The sequence below is a fragment of the Protomyctophum parallelum genome, assembly GCF_964188405.1.
Source record: "Protomyctophum parallelum genome assembly, chromosome: 17".
NCBI lineage: Eukaryota > Metazoa > Chordata > Actinopteri > Myctophiformes > Myctophidae > Protomyctophum > Protomyctophum parallelum.
In genome coordinates this window covers 26912833-26933499 of record NC_139719.1, presented here as the reverse complement: position 1 = coordinate 26933499, position 20667 = coordinate 26912833, and the positions used below count along the sequence as shown (strand labels likewise).

At 41.9% G+C, this 20667-nt stretch overlaps 1 protein-coding gene across 1 annotated transcript in view; it reads right to left on the bottom strand.

Annotated features, from left to right (window-relative positions):
- Window positions 1-20667, bottom strand: part of arid5b (AT-rich interaction domain 5B) — a 143059-nt gene that overhangs the window by 5595 nt on the left and 116797 nt on the right. The window contains exon 9 of the mRNA XM_083787540.1: window positions 5295-5523. Within this exon, the coding sequence (XP_083643666.1) occupies window positions 5295-5523 (229 nt within the window). The remainder of the gene's footprint in view (window positions 1-5294; window positions 5524-20667) is intronic.

Here is a 20667-nt window from a genome sequence, read left to right as displayed (position 1 = left end):
CTGTGTGGATTTTCACTGCCAGTTCCTATCAAAGAGTCAAATCGAAGGCAGGCCGTAATTAAGGACTTCAGACGAACAATGTTTTTTGAAGAACCCCATGTGTACTTTGCACTTGTATTCCCTCCAGCTCATTTGCAGTGTGTGACCGCGATGAATTGTTCAAAAGAAGAAAAGCTCTCCGCTGTCTTTAATCATTAATGTGCACATTAAATTCTCATTGGTTGGTTTAAAATAATGAACGACGCTGAAGCTGCGCTTCCATCAGAACCTTTAACGGCTCATGATTGGTCCTGGAGGACATAACGAGGAATGATAACAATAAAAATGGATGTACTGTATATATGAACTGGGGCCATTTATAGGGGGAATAAATGAACAGATGTCATAACATCCACGACACTGTTTCTCTCTCTCTCTCTCTTGCTCTCGCTGTTAAAAAAGAGGAAAATTTGATATAGTGCACATCGTCTCTGTCGGGTGGAAACCTCATACGTACAAAATTGTTAGTTTTCAGGATTCTGATTAAAAAATAGCAAAGGTTTCAAATCGATAAGATGGAGCTTGTGGGATCCGCTACTTTAGATACCTTTGTACCTTTCTACCCGCCAGCAACAATTTGAAATACTGCATATGAACACAACATGAACACTGACATGTAAACAACATGTTAACTGCTGCTTTCTTGTATATAGCTGTTTATTCTCAGACAGAAAATCCCATTTTTGTCTCCCAACATTCTCTCTTTCTTGCACACACGCACGCACACACCGTCACACACACAACACACATGCACAAGCACCACTAGAGGGGGTAGATAGATAAGCTATGGATTTAGCAGCATACATGTGTCCTACAGTGAGAGAATATAGAACACTGTTGCTTGCAGCTTATGTTGTTGACATGACAAAACAGAGGGATGGTGGAAGGGAGGACCCCCATCTGAAAACCATTTTCTTTTGGGGGGGGGGGGGGGGGGGGTGTGTTCCAATCCCAATCCCAACCAGCGTGATGTCTCGCCTTTAACCACTTAAACCTGAACACGTTGCATTGTCATGTTTTATGCAGATATTTTACCCTGATTGTAGCACTTTCAGATTGGTTTCAAATGTAAAGTGCATTATAAATAGCATGTATTATTATTATCTTTATCATTGCATTGCCTGTATATTTGGGGAAAAAATAAGGAAAAAAAGGCACAGAAAATGTAGTTAAGCTGGCCTCTGATTGACACTGAGGTATCTTTCAGCCCAGAGCGCTGCCAGGAACAGAGACTTTTTGAAATATTAACATCCAGCTTGCGTTTGACACATCCCTAAATCTTCTCCTGTTTAAAAAGGGCAACCGCACAACATGCTGCCTTGGAACACCGCCTGCTTATGGATCACAAGCTCTAAGTATTTAAATGTGATCTGTTGTGTTGACGCAGTATTTCTGGAGCGCATCTATACCCCTACACCAGAGGTTACCAAGCATTTTCATGTCAAGGACCCCCAAAGTGTATTTGGCCGTGGACCCCCATGTTAAAATATCTTTTGTGCCAGGGACCCCCAGAATAGATTTGTACACGCTAGTTTAAAAGCTTGTATTGCATATGCAATTTTTTTAGCCTACATATACAATATGTGGTTAAAATGATTGTGATGCTGTATTATCAAATTTAGCTGGGAACCTAGCCTCGGTCCGAGCCTTACTCATCTGCCAAGAGACTGGTCACATTATAAGGCAGAGGGTGCATAGCCGGAAGTGTTGGTCCGGAACATCCGTCAGATGTACCGGTACGTATATCCCCCGGATATGATATTTTTTTGACCAATCACAACACTTGTTTCATTCACGGAGAATGTAAACAGATTTGTAAAGCGTCACAAATTTCAGCAATGCACTCTACAGCGTATATTGTGCCCAGCGTGCTGGGGACCCCCTGGAAACCTCCGGACTCACTCTGAGAACCACTGTCAAAAGCTACTACAGTACTAATCTACAAAACTCACGTGTCAAGATGCAACACATTGTGTGAAACTCTATTTATGCCTGCTTGGAACAATTATTTAAATGAAAATAGCAAATCTACAAGCTCTGAGCTTGCAAATTGGCTCAGCCTCTTGTCCCTACTTTAGTACGCAACCATTGTGCACCAACGTATAAAACAGAATTAAGTGGTTACTCAAACTAATCAATTTAGTTGATTATATCTAACTATTAGATATTTATTGTGCAGAGAAATCCCTGCTTCTTGATTATTGGATTAATGTACGATGTTATGAGCAAGATTAAGTGGGTTGTTGGTTGTAAATATGTGTTTTGACATATTTCCAGCTAATTGCCCAGTACAGCCCTATGCAGTATGCATGAATAAACCTAATGGGAGGCAGCAGAGCGGCTGATGTCACTGCCCGCCGTCAGCCTTATTGCATGAGATCATGACCTTTGAACTCTGTTGCCCCGTGAGGTCATCAGTGAAGACCGGATTGGTGGACGACTGACGGATTCATTCAAAACACACACCCACACACACATTCACAAATGCACGCACGCATGCATGCACGCACGCACACACACACACACACACACACGCACACGCACGCACACACACGCACACATAAACACACACCAAAAGGGACGTTTTTTTCATGTGAAACGGTAGACTTCCCATGCAATCATTACCAGAACTGTTCTTTTGAAATTACATCAAAAAGTCAAGTGATCAAGACAGATCCATCAGATTTTTCATATTCGGTGGAGACCTGTGCACATGTTCTAGTTATCTTCATTTTTTTACATGAGAAACATAGCCGGTTTTATAGCTCCAAATCTTGTAAAAGATCTAAATATCTTGTAAAATAAAATCACACCTGTGTGAAGTGAGGGGCGCTCTTATACATCATCTCATTCCGGCCTATCACAATTTGAGACTTCACTCTTTTGTCTTCAATGTTTGTGTTTACACAAACACTCAAAGCTGGGCATAGGAGGGGCTAGAGACCCTTAAAAAAAGAAGCATATACCACCACCACCACCATAAATATAGTTTTGTAACTAAAGCTATCAAAATATTTGTAATGCAGTAAAAAATACAATATTTTACTCTGAGTTGTAGTTGAGTATTGAGTATCAAAAAAGTGAAATGTATAAGTAAATTGTACTTAATTACAGTACTTGAGGGAATGTGTACTTTAGTTTACACCACTGATGACAGGCTGTTTCTGATGTATTACTTGTAGTATTTCACCACAAGTGTAATGCACTTGTTTGCAGCAATGTTTTGACGAATGAATTGCAAAACTAGAGAAGAACCCCCCACCCCTCACAAATATCCACATTACTCTTCTTTTTCATAGTACAAAAATGTATGATGTATCTAGAGTGAGATGCATGAGGCAGACTCCACCACATACCAGACATGTGAGACATGGTAAACATGTCTCTATAGCAAACCACACAGGCCCACTTTTTATCACAATGTCTCTCTCTCTGTCTCTCTCTCACCCCCAAAACTGTGTGGGGGGTTAGAAGAGAGAGCGAGAGAGCAGCCTGTACGCGCGTGCACACACACACACACACACACACACACACACACACACACACACACACACACACACACACACACAGAGAGACACTTCAGAGTGGAGAATGTGAAATGTCCTCTTTTCATCTGATCATCAGTAATAATTTGGTTATTCATGTGAAAATAATAACATCATTCTCATTCCTCGCATGGCTGCAGAAGTGGGGGGGCTCTCTCTTTCCTTTTTCCTTTTCCCTCTGTTACGCCTTACAGTATCTCTGCTTTCCTTACTCCTTTCCTATATAGCAGTGTTTGGCTTGAATCCTTGAGGGGAATCCCCATCAAAATGAGTCTGAATATAGCTTATATATAAGCTCACAACATGGTGGGATGCTACGTGTTGTGAGCTTGTACATCTGCTGTTTTAAATCTTGTATGGGGGACCCTGGCACAAAATGTTTTCTCATAGGGGTGTAGTAGAGTGGCTCACAACCAGGCTCGGCCTGAGGGCCAAAGTCTAATATCTCCCTCCCTAATATCTCTCTCTCTCTCTCTCTCTCTCTCTCTCTCTCTCTCTCTCTCTCTCTCTCTCTCTCTCTCTCTCCCCCCATTTTGTGATGCTTAACTGGACAGGCATTTTCAAATCAGTGTATTTATGGGTTTTTGAGATGGATAAAAATACTCTTGCAGTGGTTTATTTAGGAGGAGCACAAGTATGTGTCCGTTACACAGAAATACACTTATGGTTAAGGCTGGCCATGGGATGGAAAAACAAGCTATTTCAACAGAAACTGCTGTCCGTTTCAACTTTGTCTGTCTGTCTGTCTGTCTGTCTGTCTATCCGTCCCCGTTAAGGAATAGAATCTGTGAGTCTGTGACAAAGCTGTGAAAATGTATTTCAAATACACAGAGCTGGGGTAGATTTGGGTGGTGTAACATAATGAACTGTTTATTTTGGACAAGGGTTATATCAGAGGAATTTGTTCAAAAATGTAATTTGAGGTTGTGAGATAAATCATCACACTAAAACGTGTTTTTTTTATACAACCTCAAATTAAAATTATTATTAAGTTATTATTAATTTCTTTAGTCGTTGGAATAGTTTAACCAATTTCATTCACCATGTGAGTTAAAATGTTAATTTATAATGACCAGTGTTCAAAATAGGTACAGGACATGACAGACGGACAGACAGTGTGTGACAGACTGACAGCATAATGAGATACAGACAGACAGACAGACAGACAGTGTGACAGACTGACAGCATAATGAGATGGAGACAGACAGACAGTGACAGACAGACAGACAGACAGACAGACAGACAGACAGACAGACAGACAGACAGACAGACAGACAGACAGACAGACAGACAGACAGACAGACAGACAGACAGTGACAGACTGACAGCATAATGAGATGGAGACAGACAGACAGACAGTGACAGACTGACAGCATAATGATATGAAGACAGACAGACAGACAGACAGACAGACAGACAGTGACAGACTGACAGCATAATGAGATGGAGACAGACAGACAGACAGTGATAGACTGACAGCATAATGAGATGAAGACAGACAGACAGACAGACAGACAGACAGACAGACAGACAGCATAATGAGATGGAGACAGACAGACAGTGACAGACTGACAGCATAATGAGATGGAGACAGACAGACAGTGACAGACTGACAGCATAATGAGATGGAGACAGACAGACAGTGACAGACTGACAGCATAATGAGATGGAGACAGACAGACAGAGACAGACTGACAGTGACAGACTGACCGGCATGCTCTGATCCTGAGCTTTGTTCGCCATGGCGTCGACCTTATCCTCGTGGGGCTTCAGGACCTGCTGCTTCACCCCATTGGTCAACTTGGTCTTGGGGGCGTGGTCGTTGACGTTAGCGTCAGGTTCTGCGCCGCCGGAGCCCGCCTCCTGCTTCCTGGGCTTGGCCGGTGGGAGGGGCTTGTCCTCCTCGCCTTTTGTGAACCTCTCGTATGGCAAGATGAGCCTGGGGGCGGGGTCAACATGGAAATCAACGCATTACTATGCAGCTGCACCATTGTTTGCTTTCTTTGGCCTTGGACCACCATAAACACACACACACACACACACACACACACACACACACACACACACACACAACCGTTTTTTTCCCCTTTATGGCTCTCCTCCAGACTGGGAGTTCAACGCTAACCATAAATTCCTATAGCGATGTTTGCTTATTATCAAAAGTTGATGAATCCTATGAATCATTCATGTAATATACACACATACAGTAGAGTAGATGCAACGACTAAAGTTTCATAGAGACATTGGTATTTTCTGCAGTACTACTGTACATTAATAATGTGGGAGTATTTTGTCTGTATAACCCTCTCCCTTGTCTCTCTCTCTCTCCTCCTCCACACGTCTCCCACATATTTCTCTTGTCCGTATCCACCCCCCTCTCTTTCCCCTCACCTCTGTCTGTCTGTCTGTCTGTCTGTCTGTCTGTCTGTCTCTCTGTGTAGGGTTTTGGCTATTTCTCAGTTTTGTTGGACGGTGGCCCAGTGGGGACATTCATCTAAGGACCCCATTATCCTCACAATTTAAACATTTGAAAATATGCTAAAACCAAACACTGTACACCCCCTCCCTCCTCTCTCTCTCTCTCTCTCTCTCTCTCTCTCTCTCTCTCCCCCCTCACTTGTTCAATTTCTCTCTTGCATTTTCTCATTCTGTCATCCCCCAATTCCTCTTTTCATCCCCTCTCCATTACTCTCACTTCTTTTTTCCCCCCTGATCCCCAGATGTGCATTGTGTGTGTGTGTGTGTGTGTGTGTGTGTGTGTGTGTGTGTGTGTGTGTGTGTGTGTTGCACATAATATAACGATGAAATATTTCCAGTCGGCTTAAAAATAGCCAACAGTAGAAACACGCACGCATGGACGGTGGCGCGTACACACGCACACGCACACACACAGTGCTCAGGATGTTGTATAATTGCCGTCAGATGTGGCAGATCTGAGATCGTAGAGTTTGTATTTCTCAGAGGCTTGTGAGCTGCATTAAAATTATTAACACAATAGTCAGAAACATGGGAATGATGAGACATGACTTTCACTCCACTACATTTAAAAAATAACTACATTTCTAGGAAGGGATTCGGGACACAAACTGAATTTACAACTTGGACCATTTCACCACTTTTCAACCTATCTTCATATAATTGGTCCTCACTAATGTAGTAATGTTCATGATAAAATAGTAAAATTAATTACCAATTTACTAATATTACAGACAAAAGTCTGTGTCTCATAGGAGGGCTGTGGGCAGTTCAGAAACACATCCACCAGTGACATCATCGTTGGGCAGATCTTAAAAATTCATTAACCATGACTTCCATTATCGCATTGAGACTTTTCAGGAATAGAAAGCCTGCAGTTTCTATTGGCTTGCATTCCCCATCGATGATGTCACTAGTGGACGGGTTTCTGAATTGCCCACAGCCCTCTCATGAGACACAGACTGAGTAGAAAAAAATTGTGCTATTTTATCACTAGTGAGGACCAATTAAATGAAGATAGGTTGAAAAGTGGTGAAGTGGTCCTTTAAGCCCTATTTCAAATATAGTGGAAATAGCTGATCTAGAGATTTTTACTATATTTCAACATTTCTGAAATTGTTTTTTTATGTTAGAAATTTCAATACAGAAATGTATTGATATTAGAAAGAAAATGTACTTCATAATTTGTACTGTGGAATACTTTATTTGAGTATTTACTTTAGTATATACTCTCTCTCTCTGTCTCTCTCTCTCTCTCTCCTTCAGTTCATTCAGTCCTCTCGTCTTTCTCTCTCAACATCTCCATGTATGGACAAAACAGCCCAGCTGCCCCTTTTCATTTTAATGAAATAAAGACACCACACACACACACACACACACACACACACACACACACACACACACACACACACACACACACACACACACACACACACACACACACGTGCACAAAGACAGCACAGGAGATATTAGCATGCATAACATTGTTCCTCTTAAAACAAATTAGCCCTGTGGTGCATTATATCTCAGAAGACAAACATGCTTTTAAGAGTTCAGGAGGTTATGATAAGTTTTAATTTGCATTTCTTCGTTATTACGGTAGAGGAGAACAGCTGGGATGGGCAGATAGGCTGGCAGGAATGGCACACAGCTCTGTATCGGCAAGACAGGCAGGCCATGAACAGGCTCACATACAGACATACAGACAGGCAGGCCATGAACAGGCTCACATACAGACATACAGACAGGCAGGCCATGAACAGGCTCACATACAGACAGGCAGGCCATGAACAGGCTCCCATACAGACAGGCAGGCCATGAACAGGCTCCCATACAGACAGGCAGGCCATGAACAGGCTCACATACAGACAGACAGGCAGGTAGGTGCTGTAGGCAGACGGGCAGAGACTTATAAAGTGCAAGATCCCAGTAAGTGGCATGAATGAACCCTATAGTCAACAAACAACTGGGAGTATAGTCAAGTAAATATGAGTGCAAAGAAATCAGGTGCTACAAGTAACTAGCATAGCAGGTAGACATCAAACCTACAGAGTAGCATCTAAATTACCAGTAAGACGCCCTGAGGGCGAGCAGCGACCTCGCGCTGAGGGCGAGCGGGGTCACGCTGAAACTACAGGTCTGGGAATACCGGGTAGGGCAAAGAATATGTGCTGATTGATAAGGCCAGGCAGGGCCTTGGGGACCAGTCCAGGTAGGGCTCAGGTAGGGCCTCGGGGACCAGTCCAGGTAGGGCTCAGGTAGGGCCTCGGGGACCAGCCAAGGTAGGGCTCAGGTAGTGCCGGGCCTTCATTTTCGGCCCTGTTGAGAACTCTAGTTTTCGCCAGCTGTCTGGCACGGCTCCGCTAATAACTTTGGGGCAGTCCCGTCTAGAGTTTGAATGAACCGGTATCACTCAAAAGGGAGACATCGAAGAGGAAGGACGGATGGGGAGGGTCAACATCTGGAATGTCAGTTCCAATAGGTCCAATAGGTCAGCGCCATATATGGAGATCTAAGGGTTTGAGGTTTGAAGTCAGATGTAGAGTTGCTGGCCGGCTCCATATATGCAGATCTACAGGTAGGTGATAATCCAGTCTTGATGAGGTCAATGTCATGATCTTCATATATTGAGACAGCCATATATGGAGCGTGTCACGAGGAACCATATATGTAGGCGTGATGGACGGAATGACTGACGAACTGACTGACTGACGTTTTTCAGGTTTTCATAGTAATCTGCGACCTACGGTTGCAAAACAAACTATAGCATCTGTGGGCAAACAGTATACATTAATGTACATCTATCTAAAGTCAACAACATACAGTACATCTGCATAGCATAACTAGCGTCTATGAAAATAGGCAACAAGTACAGTACTTTGTAGTACATTCAAAGTATAAATGAGTGTTATGACCCAGCTGGTCAAATCAGAGGTACAGTAAACATGTTCCTTCCTACTGTTTACATTTCTCTCTCTCTTTAAAGCACTTAAGCCCCTGTACATGTCAGTTGATGCGGTCCCCCAGGGGTCTATACTTGGTCAACTCCGTTTTACGACATGGCTATAGCTGTCTCTGTGAGAGGTTCTCTCGTGAGTGGAGGTACCTCCGCTATATCTTTTTTTCCCCCACATCACGTCTCTGTCGGGTGGAGATTTCATATGTCCAAAACTGATTCAAATTCAAGCTTGACATGTTTTGAGCTTGTGGTCGTCGATACGTCAGATGAGAGTGAGAAGACTGATCTCACATGTAGTAAAAAAAAAGTTTTCGTTTTTTGTGTCCTCCCTGTTCTCACCTCTTCCTCAGTACACCCCCCACCCCCACTCACACACCTTCCCTGTGTGTCCAGTGTGTTAGTGTGTTCTCTGTCTCAGTGCGCGGTGCCAGCTCACCAGCGCATTCCTGAGGTAAATAGATCCTCTTTAATAAGAGACTTCAACCGGCTGTCCAGAAAACCACCCTGCGCACAGCTGAACCAACACACGCACACACGCGCACGCATGTTGAGAGTGCCACACTATGCATGCGTACATGACATGCACGTTGATGCACCCATGTGCACGCACACACACAAGGCAGCTGAAACGGTCAAGTCCGTCAGGGCACCGCCTCTCATCACATCAGCACTTTAGACAGTCAACATTTAGACATTTAACTGTTTTCAACCCAACCATGAATTATGACGTGTAATTGACTGATTTCAGGGAAGAAATTACCACAAGCGTGCACAGTTTGTGTTGGCTTCACCTAGCCTCGCCCTTTTGAACCCAGAATGAATGTACCACTGTGAAATATGGGGGGGAAGAAACTGTACCCTAAAGGAAAACAAAGAAATGCTGCATTGTCACAAGAAGCTGCCTCTAGTGCAAGCTGTCAGGCAGAAACCTTGTATCTCCATATTTAAAATTGTTGTAAAACCCAAAGACATAAACATTTAACCAATGAAAAGTATTAACAAGAGCTTGGTTCCTTTTTTCCCCTTCTCACAGCTTTGGACACAAGATTTCCAAATAAATCTAACCACAGTGCCACTGGCTTTAATAGCTGAGGTCAGGTGTTCAAAAATGAAGGGCGTGTATCGGAGAGGGCTGTGGCAGAAGCATGGAAGTGGGAGCTTATTTGTAGAGGTTTCTGTTTTTTAACTTTGCTATTTCAGCTGTGTGTGTGTGCGTGCGTGCACGCCACGTTTTGTTTACTTATGTCGCTGAAATCCTATTGAAAAAGACCTTGTGTTCACATAAGCACAAGTGTGTGTGTGTGTGTGTGTGTGTGTGTGTGTGTGTGTGTTACTGTACTTGTGACCATGAGGACCATTATGTCCCCACAAGCATAGTCAAATATTGTAGACATTGTGAGGGCCAGTTTTCCTGGTAGCCTGCAGCTGCTGTTTTCGGCTTTCGAGTTAGTTATAAATGGCAGCAAAAAAAATTAATTGTCATTCATAAAGTAACCATCCGAAATTAGTGATGTCCTCTCAAGTATAGTAACATAAAGGAGTGTGTGTGTGTGTGTGTGTGTGTGTGTGTGTGTGTGTGTGTGTGTGCGCGTGTGTGTGTGTGTGTGTGCGTGCATGCTACGTTTTGTTTACTTATGTTGCTGAAATCCCATTGAAAAATACCTTGTGTTCACATAAGCACTTCACAAGCTGATAAGCTGAGGAGTAATATTTACTCATTTGACGATGGCTAAGGAAACATGCATTGTACGATGGCCCCTAATACGAACTGCTAACAACAACACCCAGGCAGTTTCTCTCCTCTACCATAGAAAAGATAAAATCATTGCTGTTGGCTGGAAACCTTGAAGTTGAAATATCAAGATAGAAGGTTAATGCCCGTCAGTATTGACTGTTTTCTTTGGCGTTTGAAGAGTGTAAACTGTAAGGGTACCAAACTGTAATGCTCAACTTGCTGTATAATACTATGTACAAGTTCACAATGACACATTGTGAACTTGGACATGGGGCAGGCTGTTTTCGTCGAGCAACACTGTTGTATGCTTAAGCTATTGTTTTTGAGGCCTGGCCACCTTGGCCGGTAGTGCAAGTCTGGCAGTGTGCCGCGGGTTCGACTCCCCATCCCGACGGTCTTCATGCATGCCACTTGCATGTCATCTCTCTCACCATTTCCTGTTAGCCTACTGTCTGTCCCTCTATAAAACATTTTTAAATAAAGGCGAAAGCCAAAAAAAAATAAAAATAAAGCTAGGCCTAGTGTTTTAGTGCCGGTACAGTGCAGTGGTGGAAACTAAGTAACTAAGAACAGTCAGGTACTGGAATTAAATATGACTTTGGCATTGTGATGCATTTTGATATTGTAGATCTGTTATTTATTTTAAATAATTTGAATTTTTACTTAGGTAATCTTTTTTTGAATTTACCTAAGTAATTTTATTTTGCAACTGTAAGTATATTTTAATGCCAATACTTTTGTACTTTTACTTAAGAAAGATTATACAGGACTTTAACTTAGTTGAAACAGAATATTTTCTTTTATTGGGTATTACTACTTTATGTAAAGATATCAGTGTACGTCTTCCAGCCAGTGGTAAAGTGAGCCTGTACGATCACATATAACTTTGCTGGACAAAGACACCACTACTCTGCTGGCAGAGCTAAAGTGCTGATGCAAGGAAAACAAATGACACCTTGGGATTTGGGCTTTCTCTCCTTTTCTTTTGTTTTGTTAACGGATATGCTACTGTTATCGTGATGAGAGCGTATAGGGTGACAGGGACACAAGGACGGAGAGGAGGAGGATTGACACGTAGGTGTTCATACCATCAGCATGTGCCATCAGCATGTGCTGCTCCTCTGTGGGCAGCACTCAGCTGGGTGAATCTGAACACTGAAGTCCCCCCTCATGGGATTATGATAGGTATAAAAAAATAAATAAGAAAAGAAAGATACTGAATTCACGTGTCATATACTCATATGTCATATGTATATACCTACAGTATGTCAATATGCATGATTCATATCCCATGACAGTACTGCATAATTTATGATACATACATAGGCATCAGAGTTTTGTATTCTGTGCGGGCAGCGACCGGGAGCCAGTGGAGGGAGCGGAGCAGGGGGGAGACATGTGAGAATTTTGGCTGGTTGAAGACCAAGCGAGCTGCGGCATTTTGGATCAGCTGGAGAGGCTTAAGTGCACATGCTGGTAGGCCAGTAAGGAGGGAGTTACAATAGTCGAGTTTTGACAAGACTGTTGTCTGGATTAGGAGCTGGGCTGATTCCTGGGTGAGGAACGGTCTAATTCGTCGTATGTTATAGAGTGTGAACCTACAGGATCGAGTGACAGCTGTGATGTGAGCTTTGAACGAGAGCTGACTGTCCAGGACAACACCAAGATTCCTGGCTGTTGGGACAGACGTTACCAGGGCGTTGTCTACGGCGCTGTATCGGTGAGGCATACAAATAACGTGCTATAGGTGCTTCAAAGGGCTCAGGGATAATGCCATGGTGTTCTGCTCTCTTACACAAACACAGACGTAGCCTACATACAGTTAGCTGTTTGCTATTCATACAACACAAAAGCTATGGATTGTGCACATTAATCACAGTACAGGCAGTATACAGTAGAACGGAACAGTGGTTACAATGGAGAAACCTTCCTGATAGTTTGCTGGAGATGTCCTGTGCTTATGCGGCGCCAAGAATAGTTATTAATAAACCTGGTCTCTAAACTGCATCCCCCTGGTCAGCCGGGCGCCTGATGGAGGGGAAAGGAACTGGTTGGAATAACGTGTTCCTTCCACGCGCTACGTCCAACCCAGGTATATTCCCCCCCAACACCCCCCGTCCCCCCCGTCAGGGGAAAAGAATTGGCTTGGATTCCTGGAGTGGAGGAAGTATGAGGTAAATCCGTTGCTCTCCCCGGGCTGGCAGAGGGAGTGTAGCGCCCAGGATTACATTAGACTGGGTGAAAAAGTGGGGTTACAAAATCGTGTGATAAAATGAATAATAATAAAAAATAAAATAAAAGTTTTTTGTCTTTATTATAATTTTTTTTATTTATTATTACTTTTCACCTATAAGCATGTGCCCAAAACAGGTCAACTATTGTTTTATAATCAATTAAATCGATTAGTTTGATTAACTGTTGGATATAATTCTGCTGCTGCTTACAGTTTGCTGTAGCTCAATTGTCCAGATTTACATTATAAAACTGTTGTTCCGAATATCTGCCACTAGGGGTCAGACTAACTTCTAGTAGTCGGTAAACAAGCAGTACAGGCAGTATTAACAGCAGGACCATAATTACTGTAACAGCAGAATGGGCAGCAGGGTAACATGTTTAGTTTTCTGTCATCTGTAATGGACACAGGTCTGATTCCTACAACTACAGTGTCCAGCTCAAATGTTCCTGCTCAAATGTGTGACCTTACGCAAGACGCTGACTGAATCTCTAACTGCTTGCACAGTACAGCTTAGTATTTTATTTTAAGAAAGCTGGCTGTAGGTCAATATTTATTGACATGAACCCAGGTGCAGAATGATTTCGGCATCATTTTGATTTAGGGTGGAGGTTTAACACATGGCCTGTACCTACATACAGTACGTCTATTAGTTCTGTGAGGTATCAAGACTGATGATGCTGTATTTGTGCTCTCAGACCAACTTAACATCTACCTATAGCCCATTTTGCGTCCCAAATCCAATCCATAGTTTTAAGAACCAACTGTCTTAAGGGAACGAAGGACAATATATTCAATATTCATGAATTACAAATAATGAATCATTGTTCATCGTTTGGTCCTTTTTGGAAAGCAGGCTGTCGCCAAGATTCAAAGTCTATCCTTTGACGAGTCTATTCATAGATCTCTGTTTTTAATCCTGCATACAGTAAATTGGCCTTGGTTGACTCTGATATTCATTCATATCATTCCAATTCAGATTAAAACAGCTTTAGTGGCATGGCGCACAAAAGTAATGTGAGCAAGGTAGTGTTATGTGAGCAAGGTATAAAAAGGTAACCAAAACAAGAGAGAAGTTGTTTGACCAAAATGCAATACAGTCATGGTTTAGGTTCTTCCATTTGAATACAAATTGACATTGTTGAGAATGGAGTAGCATCTGCTATGGAAATAATAATACGGAAGTATGGATATTGTCACTGAAGATTTTTTATGTAGATGGAAAAGGGGGCCTCCAGTCAAATAAGTATATAAGTGGTTAATGAAGCAACATTTTTGCAGAATGTATTATTCTGGATTATCCATCACATGCTGGTTATGTCGTCATGATAATCAGAGACTGTAAATACTTGGTGCTTAGATCATTTTGACACACAAGCAGTTGCTGTTTCCTCTGAAAATGTTCTGGAATCGCTTACCCGACTGTCTTAAAATAGACAGAAGGTGCTGTGGTGCACCGAAATAAGACATAAGAGCAGTGTATTGGAGAGGGTGAGAAAGGAGAGGTTACTAGGTGGTTCCTAAGTGGTTGAGTGGTCACCAAGGGTATGGTAGCTCTTAAACTCTTGTCCTAATGACAAGGATATTTGGACACCGCACGCACGCACACGCACGCATACGCACAGTCGCACGCACACACACACACACATACACACACACACATACACACACACACACACACACACACACACACTTTCACTCAGTTGTACACGTTATGCAAATAATCATGTATGAGAGAGAGAGAGAGAGAGAGAGAGAGCTAGAGAGAGAGCGCAAAAAAGCTCTTGAGACCATATATTACCTCATTCTTTCCGCTGGGTGAAAACCCATTAACTTGGAGTCGCCAAGTTAAATGACTAAACTTGTTGAACAATAATAATGTGTTTGAGAGATTGCTCTGTGTCCTGGAACTCAGACAACGTTCCAAAAATATTTCTCTGCAAACTGTTTCTTTTTTTTATGGAAGGAGGGATTTTCTCAATTCTAATTGGCTGTAAATGAAGGCTGAATTCTTCCGTAATTATTTTAAAGACGCTGAATTAAGGGCTGTGTGAGCTCTGTCCATGCCAAGTGCCTTGGAACGATTACTTATGTTTCAACACACTTCTCTCTCCCTCCTTCCGTCCTTCCTGCATACTTTTCTTTCTCCCCCTTTATGTCTTTTTTTTCTTGTTCTTGGCTTTCCTATCCGCTATAATTCAATTATCAATGCCCTCTTTCGCTTATTCTTCCTTCTGACAAAAAATGCTCTGAACTTCTCCAAGTCCAAGCTAGCCAAGCGCTTCGACAGTGATCTCCAAACCCAACTGGGCATCCTAAAAACCCAACGTAACAAGCTAAGAAACAGTGTAACTGACATGACCAAATCAGCCAAAAGAAACTTGATCAATGATAAAGCAGAGGAAAACAAAAACAATCCTCGGGAGCCCTGGAAGCTACTAAACAACCAACTAGGCATAGTTGGTTACATAAACATAAAATCGAATGACACCCTCATCACTGACAAGCTTGATGTTGCCAAATACTTAAACATCTTCTTTACAAACATTGCAACAACGCTGGTTAACAAACTGCCCTCCCACTCTGGGCGTTTTGGTGTAGAGCACATCAAAGCCTTTTACAAAAACCTAGGTGTTTGTAAAGATGATTTTAAAATGGCAATGGTAACAACTGAGGAGGTACTTAAAAAACTGAGTGCCCTCCAACACCACAAGGCCACTGATCATGACAATATTCCCTCCAAATTTCTCAGAGACTCAGCCATTTCCATAGCTCCAATCGTCACCCACATAGTAAACCTCTCCTTCAAACAGGGACAGGTCCCCCAAGATTTTAAACTGGCCAAAGTAACCCCCCTGCACAAGAAAGAGTAAATTAGAACCCGGCAACTACCGCCCTATTTCTATTCTAATCTCCATCTAAAAAGTGATGGAAAAAATTGTCTATGAACAGGTTGAAAAGTATCTTGCCACTAATAAATTAATGTACGAGTTCCAATCTGGTTTCAGAACATCCCACTACACTGACATATGCCTCCTCTATTTGAGCGACCACAAACACGAGGTGGATGCTGGCAAATACTGCGGCATGGTCATGCTGGACCTCCAAAAGGCTTTTGAAACCGTGAACCACTCCATACTGGTTAACAAGCTAAAAGCAATTGGTTTTGATAGCACATCAGTGAGCTCAAGTGAGCTCGAGTCAAATTTGTACTGAATATGTATTAAAATAATAATACATATTCAAAAGTACATTTTCCTTTTAATGTCAATGCATTGCTGTATTACATTTAGACATGCCCTTTCATAGAAATGTAGCAGTCAAAACTAAAGTACAATATTTGTTTTGACTTGAATGGAGTCATAGTAAGTATACACTATACCTTAGTACAGTATTCAAGTAAATGTACTTGACTTGTAACTGTCCACCACTGCCAACAGTCCTGGTATGTCGCAGGAACTTACCCCAATCCAACCCTTGATGCTGAGTACCAAGCATAGAGGCATTTTTATAGTCTTTCTTTGGTATGACTCGACCAGGGATTGACCCCAGCCTCCCAATCTCATGTCGGATACTATAATCACAAGGCCACTGAGCTGGTACTGACTAAAACTACAATACTGACTAAACAGGTAGTTAATTGGCAGAAACCATTCTGCTAGTTAGTTGAACTATAGGAACATATTTATACTCATAGTAATCAGTACACACTTCTAACACTGAGAGTGTACAAATACAAGCAAATTGAGCCATAAGGGTCAATTTGATGACATGTACTGTACACTCTCAAAGTTACAAATTGCTCAAATTTTATATATTGGCGTCAAGCCAGAATATCTACATTTTGCCTGTTGTCAATTTCACTTTTTCAAACTGGCTTGCTTTGCTGCCTCCCACAAGACTTCTCCCATTATGCTCTTTGGCAGGAGATGGAAGGGAAAACTGGCAAACCCGTAGCGATAGCTGAGACTGCTCTATTGGATTTACAGTAATAACAACATGAGAAGGCATCCCTAATGGCTCAGAGAAATTATGTACTACGAGGTACTGTATATACTGTTGCTCTTGAGCAGGTAAACAAACTTCACAATATAGTATATGGATTGAGGCATTGTAGATGGAAAATATAGATCTTTCACAATGACAACAATTGACAAACAGCACTAAATCAATCTACAGCATATGACCACGTAGGCATTAAGGACCAAAAGCTTATACTGACTGAAAAGTACTATTGGGCATAATTATTGGCACAAGTCCAAGCTGCAGTAATGCTGCTTATCGTCCCAGGCAGCACTGCTGTATGACCTTGAAAGAGGAAAGAGTTACAACATTTTACATACTGTATACATGTATGCATGCATGCATACGTTCAGAGGAAATACTAGGTTTTGTACCTTTTTTGTGCCTCATGAAATGGGTCCTTGAGGGTTCCAGGGTGTCTCCAGTAAAATGTGTTAATATAGCATCAAAATCATCAAAACCATTAGCCGTTGTGAGCCGATCTACAAGCTCAGAACGCATTACGATGCGTTTTGTGAGATTGTAGATCGGCTATTTGAAGAAAAAAAAAAGTCTTGACAAAAATGTTAATATATGGAATATTCTTTGAAACATTTTAACAACACAAGTCTTTATGGGGGTCTCTGGCACAAGAGACCCCTTCTGCTGAGGGGTCCGCGGCAAAATACATATTCATTTGAGAGTTTGTGACATGAAATAGTTGTAGAGCCACTGCCAATACACAGTGAAATGCAGTGTTAATTCACCTCAGGGAGTGTAAAAAAAGAAAGAAAAATTAAACATTTTACAGATGTTAGTGAGAGGCAAAATATGTAATTCATATTGGCTCTCAGCTTGTTGCCCTTGAAGGAATGCAAGCCTTGGTGTCTCTGCTGTAGTTAACAGTGATATAGAGAGACAGCGGATCAAGGTGAATCTTGACCTTAGTAAATATTTAACCAGGTCAGACCGTCTCTGTGGGGCTGTGGGAGGATGACTCACTGAAAACATCTTAGTTAGGACTCTTAGAATGCAGCTGAATAACATTACCTACACTAAAGTATTTCTTCCTTAAGTCGCAGGAAAGGTATTTATTTAAGCACTTTTACTATATTTGTACTTAATCCACCGCTGCTTCAAGCAATGGCCTCTATTTATCTCACCATGAGATGAATCTATTTAACTTTTTAAGACCAGCCCAGAAAAGAACATTAGTGCTCTCCACTATTCAGTGTGCCAGTCCATAGGAGTAGAGGGAATTACTGGCGGGCTGTTGAGCTGCATGGACTCTCTATAAAACATAAAAACAACATGAAATATGCAACACAACTCAGAAGCCACGATGGCAGCTCTAGGACCTTTGTTTGCTATCACGCTCTCTCTCTTTATAAAATGTATATGCAAATGTGCAGTAATAAACAATTAGATCAATCAAAAATCCAATTAGTTTTCAGTGTCATCATTGAACGCCCACACTGTCACCTGAATAATAACAAACATACGGGCGAGCACATACACACACGTGCGCACGCACGCACGCATGTACTACACACTCCCAGAATATAAAACCACAAACACGAAATAACCTTCAATTAAGGTCATGACACACCGTAAGCATTTTGTTTTGTGATTAATTCGCCAGAAAATGTTATATTTTTGAAGTGTTCTTTGTGTCATGAATACAGGTATATTCACACAGAATGTGAATTTTACGTGGCGATAATGCAAAGTAATTCTTCTTCCGAAAACGTTTTTCACTGCAAATAAACCCTGTTCAACTACTATGACTTATTTTTGGATAGTTTATTCATCACACTCCCAGTGTGTAAAGACCTTTACACCATTATAACAGTAACTGAATTTAATTATCAGCTTGTTAACCCCAGAAAGACGCTAAAGACATTATAGTGTTTCTTCGAACAAAGAACTCTGTCTCCACGCACGCACGCATGCACGCACACACGTACGCACGCACGCACGTGCCAGAATAACCACAACTGACACATAATGAAAATTTCTTCATACAACTGACGGAAACGTAGATCCTGTACTTCTGTGACTGTGTGTGTGTGTGTGCGCGCGTGCGTGAGTGTGTGTGTGTGTGTGTGTGTGTGTGAGCGTGTGTATCATTTACAAATGGAACACTTCCAGCAGACATTGTCCTTCTCTGAGCAATTGGCATATGGGTTGACTTACTGTACTGTAGCTGTCTGTCTGGCTCAGGGATACTTCAGCAGGACAACTAATCGCTGCTGTCGGGTGGAAACCTTGTATGTCCAAAACATTCCTTTCTTCTTATTAAAAAAACACATTTTAAATTAGCGAAAATTACAGCTTTACTAAACTCACAACGTGTCACATTGCGATACATTGTGAGCGTGTAGATCTGCTATTTTCACTACACTCTTGTGGATGGACATCAACGAAACATTGGCTGTTCTAAAGGTCTAACCACTTGTCTTAAACCCTTTACAAACATTGTTGAACTGAGTCCCCCAGGGGTCTACACTAGGCCTCCGTTTTTCCCTCTAGTCTAAACCAAATATCTGCGCTGAAAATAGAAGATCTACAGCTTGTAGCTTCGCTGTCTTCGCCGATTGTTCACCCCAGATATAGGGACGCTATAAGTGAACTTGTTCATGTTTATTCAGCCTTCAGCATGATCACAGGTTAAAAAAGTCAGGTGTCATTAAAAACACTGACTTATTTTGCTGATTACAATATAAAACTTGTAACCTTTTGGGTAAAGGAGTTTACACGGCAAGTTAAGTGGTCAGATGGGTGGGCCGCGAATGCTTTTGAGGTTTTCAAGTGGGCCCTGATGCCACCGTTTATTATGATTTTGTAACATTGCTGCTTTTGTCACATAATCTCTCTGTCCATCCCTCGTTCTCTTGTGTGACATTTAACCAGAGGAGATATCAATAGGATAACAACCAGGGATTAGCAGTGGTATCAAATTAGCTTGAAAGGCAACAACAGGAAGATACCCCGTGTTAACATGTAGTCCGATAATCACTGCAAAGCCATGCTGTTGGGTAAAAATAGAAGCCACAAGGGAAATTAAGAGGTGCCGCTATCTCTGTGCTCATCAGTGTTATTATCCAACTGATTATAGTGGATTCTCAACCCAGATTGTCTTATATACTCAAATCACTCTACATACTGTACAGTGTAGCCTACACCAGTGGTTCTCAAAGTGGGGTCCTTGACAGGGTCCCAGGGGGTCCCCAGCAGAATCAGTATAACCACTTTAACCATACATTACTGTATATACATCATTAGCTACTGTATTTGAAAGTAACCGATCTCCAAGCTTACATCGATCACGATGCCTTGTGAGCTTGTGGAAAATATAATAAACAAATATAGTGTTTGAACCAATTTTAACAACACAAATCCTGTATGAGGGTCTCTGGCACAAAATGCACCTGTAAGGGTGTGTGAAGTGAAGGGCTGTTGCAGTATATTCCGCAACACAGTAACTCTGAGAGTGTACACAAATGGATGAATTTAACAGTGAGGATTTTACTGTGTAGCTGCCAAGCAGGAAATCATAAAGATGAAATGTTAAGGGCCTGATATTTAACAGTTTAACATTGTCAGGTTGTGTTGGTTGTTAGTTTTTAATATCGGTTAAATGCAGGCCGCTTCAGCCAGGTACTTTTCCACTGTTCCC